Source organism: Cololabis saira, chromosome 8 (genome assembly GCF_033807715.1).
Source record: "Cololabis saira isolate AMF1-May2022 chromosome 8, fColSai1.1, whole genome shotgun sequence".
Classification (NCBI taxonomy): Eukaryota; Metazoa; Chordata; class Actinopteri; order Beloniformes; family Belonidae; genus Cololabis; species Cololabis saira.
The window spans coordinates 40,612,999-40,618,137 of NC_084594.1; the positions used below are offsets into that span (position 1 = coordinate 40,612,999).

Sequence of the window (5,139 nt, forward strand, 5' to 3'; positions counted from 1 at the left end):
GGCAGGATACCGTGTCCAGGGACGTCCACACCCATCGGAAGAGGCCTGCCAATAAGAATCTCAACAGGACTGAGATTAGTTCTCCCCCTCATCCTCATGTACATGAGAACGATGGAGAGAGCCTATGTCCACGGCAAACCTGTTTCAGCACAACATTTCATCAGTTTAGACTTCAATGTGCCATCCTCCCTCTCCACAGCACCTCCGCTGGAAGGATGATACACCAATGTATTATCAGTGATCAATGTGAGACACAGTGTCTCACATTGATCCCTAAGAATTTCCCCACCTGGGAGAGACCCTCATTAACAAAATGAACTTAATTATCACTCGAAAGCAAAGGAATGCCTCATCGGGGGAAAATTTCGGTTAGTAAAGCTTTAGCAACAGATGCCAAATAGAGATGTGACTTTAGTACATTATTTGCTTTATGGTACATGTCCCTTTTGGAGTTTGGTATAGCCCCCCCTAGAGAAAACTACACCAGCTGCCACTGGAAAAGGCCATGGTTGTTGTAGCATGCTCCATTCCAGGCAGCACCTATAGTACCACGGATGTATCTGAAACCCTCCCCGTTGCTCTGTTGGCAAATCATGGACTGGTCCATCTGAGCCCGCCAGTCACAGCTGCGTCCTGCCCAGGCTCCAGCACCTTTAGGCAAATCCTCATGCCGCCTCCGTACCTTTGCTGGATTTACTAGCCGCCATGCGATCGTTGACTGTCATCTCGTCGGCAGCATGTGTCTTACGCACCAAACTGCTTCAGCTGCACCAGGAGCGTGACGAGGCGTTACAGCCAGAAGGCGGAGACATGCGAGTGTGGCAGGAATGTGAATTAAACTCATCGTGTCATCATGCACTTAACATGACTGACAGGTGGCATGTTAAGGTGATTGGACTCTCCTCATTGACAAAAACTTTTTTCTTCCTCCTTCTTGGGCCCCTGACGGCGTCTGGGCCCCGGTGCAGCTGGACCGGTTGCACCGCCGATATGTTTGCCTGTGAATTCAGACATAACATTGTTTCCTGGTTGAACTTTAACTTGATTAAATAAGTAACTTGATTTGAACTCAAAAATAAGTGAAATTATCAAATTTTAGGAGCCAAAAGATGATCTTTTATAGTTAAAATAATTATACTTTCACTTCAATGCATTGGGGAGCTTTTGAACAGAATAGTCAGAGTAGCATTAAAATGAGGGGGCAACAGGGGAACAAGACTCTGTAGTGGGGGGCAGCTGCCCCCCTTCCCCCCTGTATATCCGCCCCTGGTTCATTAGGATACCACTTGCAGGTTACTTCAGATTAAAAATCAAGTCTCAGTTGGCAAAGACTTTAAGTTTTTTACTTTTTCCTGTTAAAAAAACCCCTCAAATATCATTGAAAAGTAGAAAACATTCAGAATACACTTGCAGAAAAAAAGAAGAAGAACAACTAGCTCTTATTTTGCATTGCTTTTATTTCAAATATTTTGGTCATGCGGGATCACATCCTGTTATCTGAGCATTTCATCCATCATTATTCATCTGACAGTGTTGCTAACAGCCGTAGAGCATGTTGATCCTGCTGATGTCCCAGCGGGACAGACCGTTCCTCTGGCCGATCCGGGCGTTGGGGTTTCCAATGGGGGTGATGGTCTCCCTCCCCCGGCCCACAGAGAAGGCGAATCTTCCATAGTGCATGATGGAGGAGTAATCGTAGGGCGTGTTCAGGTTGTTGGTGTCGTGCTTGTGGAAGTTGTAGGCGCTCTGCTGGATGATGTTCTGCCAGTTGATCCTGACGTAGCTGTCGCGGTCGCTCCTGGTCTGCTCGTGCTGGAAGCCCAGAGCGTGGTTGAGCTCGTGCTGGACGATGCCACCGTAGATGCAGCCCGCCCTGTTGAGAGAGAGCTCCTGCCGGCCTCCCTGTCTGCCCAGGGCGGAGTAGCATCCGCCTTTGTTTACAATGCTGATGTAGTCGTTCTCGTTCCTGCGAGGGGTGAAGCGGACGCAGGTGCGGCTGAAGGCCCTCATGGCGCCCTCGATCGTCTGCCTCTCGTACCCGGAGAACTGAGAACTTATCGTGTAGGCGATCACCACTTTGCCATTGGAGGCTTTTTTCCACAGACAGCTGTTGTACCAGCACTTCATGGCGTTTCTGGTAACGGGAGCCACCAGGTCTCCTTCCAGCAGGAACTCCTCTGTGGCGTTATTGGTGGTCAGAATCTGGGTGGTCATGTCCACTTCCGTTTCTTCATCTTCTGCCATCTCTGCGTCTTGACCTTCATCCTCCTGGAAAGGTTGAGCCTGAGAGAGGCCGAGCAGGAGCAGCAGGAGCAGGCTGGCAGAGGGACTCATCTTCAGGTGTGGAGAGACTCCTTGGAGCTTGATGTCTGCTCAGTCCGGTCCAGGGTCTTTATACGCTCCTGCACAGGTGTGTCTGCAGCAGGATTATGGGTGGGGGGCTACACTGTTAGGCCTAATGTCAACCTCTGCAGGGAGGACTCTGCAGACAAACCTACTCCTCAAACACGGTTTCTTATAACTATTGATTAAATGGATAAAGTCAGCTTAACTAGCGATATTTCCTTCATCTGAACACTTTGTAAACTTTTCAACCAGTGAAATATTTTCTGGCAAATTAACCTCCAATACACCAATTTATATTTGCATTTTCAGAAATCTGCTCTACTTATACTTGTTTTACTTTTCTTCAGTTATTCTACAAACACAAGAAACAGGATCATGAAACTTACAACACTGTTACACCCAGATGGAGGTGATATGTACAGCAGGCCTTCCTGTTAAATACTAACATAAACATATTTAGTCTGAATGCTGCTGTTTACTTGAACGCTCAACCCAACTACAACTGAGGCACTAACGGCATTAGTTTGAAATGTATTAGATTTATTTTAATTCATTTATCTAAAGCTTTAATTGGATATTTTTAAGAACCATATTTTTATTTCGTCTCTGATTAAATATATCACTTATGATTATACAGTAATTTAAATTGCCCCATATTCAAAAGCTCCTGAAGTCTTAATAAAACACATTTGAGGATAAAAGTTTGCATCCTTCTAACATCCTTCTAACATTTTCACTTTTCCCAGTTAAACAGTAAAATTGGGGAAATGTTTTGCTTTTTTCTGTAAGATGTTATGAGCAAATTTTTTAAAGAGAATTTCTCTTTTTACATCTTTCTTCTTTTTTTTTTATATCAAGCAGCACATTTATTTCCAATATGATTGATTCACAGTCGCCTCAGTCAATGGCTATCCACTACATCTTCCTCAATAGTAATTGTCATGCTACTTAGCTACCACGCTAAGTAAAGCAACCACCCGTTTGTATTAACCCGGTCTCGGGTAAATGCGATTGTCATTTTTTTTTTTTTTTAACATCCCATGAGATTTCATGACTTAATATAATAATACACTATGAAACAATATATCATGATAATGCCAGGAAGAATTATTAGAGTTAGAATTGGTAATTTATGTATTGCATTGAAAAAAATGTACATCTTTCTTCAAAGTCAAAGGTTTCATGCAGGAGACTTGGTTAGTGTTCCTGACCTCGCCTTCCACCTGCTTAACTTGGCTCCAGTGTTTTGATATCACACGACTCCTGATATCTCAGACTCTACTGCGTCTTCCTGACAGACCTGGTGGAGCTGCGTCACGTCTGTGCAGCAAAGTCGTCTTTCACGTGGATTTTCAGTGCAGCCCGCAAACTTTCTTTACTATTGAGGTCAGAGCTTTACTGACTTTACTTTACTTTACTTTACTTTACTTTCACTGCAGCGCAGAGACCGTATAAGAACTGAAAAACCCTCGTTCTCGTTTGGTTGTTTTTGGTTGTTCTGAGTGCGACATGTAAGCAGCTTGATAGAGATTCCTCGTATCCAGCTCGCACCAAACATGAGACACGAGGTGACTGAAGCTGGTGTGGTTTGGGTGTGCAGTCCCCTGCTCTGCCAGAGGGGGCGCAGGCGCTGCGTTAAGATCGCTTCGTTTTCAGTTAGTGTTTTCCCGCTCAAGACGTTGACCTGCAAAGGAAGCGCCAGACTCACTGAAAACTCCCAGAAGGAAAATGTGCCATGAAAGTTATAATTTCCCGATTAATCCCCACGTATCCACTGTTAATAAACTGTTTGTGTATCAGGATCTGAATTCTGGGTGAAACACAACTGTGAGAAGCTGCATCTGTTTAATGAGTTGTCTCATTACGAGCTAAGAAATGCTACATGGATGTTGGCACTGTGGTGACAGTTCAGGCCTTTTCAGATATTATCCCATTTTAAAACCAGTCAGAGTTGTGATAATTAAGATAAATGTCTAACACTACTGTGGTACAGATATTATTATTGTAATTAAATGATAATAGATCGATTTGGAAACTTGCTGAAACCATTAGTGATAAGCTAACCGCTACTATAAGCTAACCGTGAGCGTTTCAATGCCATTTACTACAAATTTTAGCTCCACTGCTAACGTCAAGCAAAGTCTGCTATCCTGAGTCCCGCTGAATCCTGAGAGGACAGATTGTACTGTGATGGAGTCCAGCGTGGTCATTGATCAGTGATCAGGGTGGTGACGATGGTTCTGACCGCCTTCACTGTTTTCCTCATCACCTGCAGGATGGACGCCAACGTGACCGAGGATCCGAGGACAAAACAAGGACAGAAGTCGTAAGAAAACACAATCCACCAGACAGAAAGTCTGTCAGCATGTCACGGAGTGGTTTGTTGAGGACCCAAACGCAGGAGAGCAGGAGGCAGGAGGCAGGAGTTGGAAAAAACTTAAATTTACAGCAAAAGCAAAGCAAAACCAAAAACGCTGTGAGCAGGATCAAAAGGCAGACCACAAACATGAATCCTAAAACTTGACGAGGAGAACATGGAAGGAGGAAACAGTACGGACCAGAGAAGAGCAGGGGAAAGACAAGACTAGATTTACACAGAGGATAACGAGACACAGGTGCAGACAATCAGGGCTAGGGTTGCCAACATCCAGACTTGCAAATGAGGGACACCTCCCGGCCGGCCGAAAGATTTTGGGGTTTTTGGGGGTCAAAAACGCATAAATAACAGCATTTTGGCACAATACCTATAACAGACTATACAAACACATTAGGCTACTGTATTACGCTAAATAC

At 44.5% G+C, this 5,139-nt stretch overlaps 1 protein-coding gene across 1 annotated transcript; it reads right to left on the minus strand.

The window, feature by feature from the left end:
- Positions 1-1,536: 1,536 nt before the first annotated feature.
- On the minus strand, positions 1,537-2,579 carry LOC133449561 (high choriolytic enzyme 2-like). The gene has a single exon (XM_061728725.1). The coding sequence runs from the start codon at positions 2,332-2,334 to the stop codon at positions 1,537-1,539; it is 798 nt and encodes a 265-aa protein (XP_061584709.1). The 5' UTR covers positions 2,335-2,579.
- Between the last annotated feature and the right edge of the window lie 2,560 nt (positions 2,580-5,139).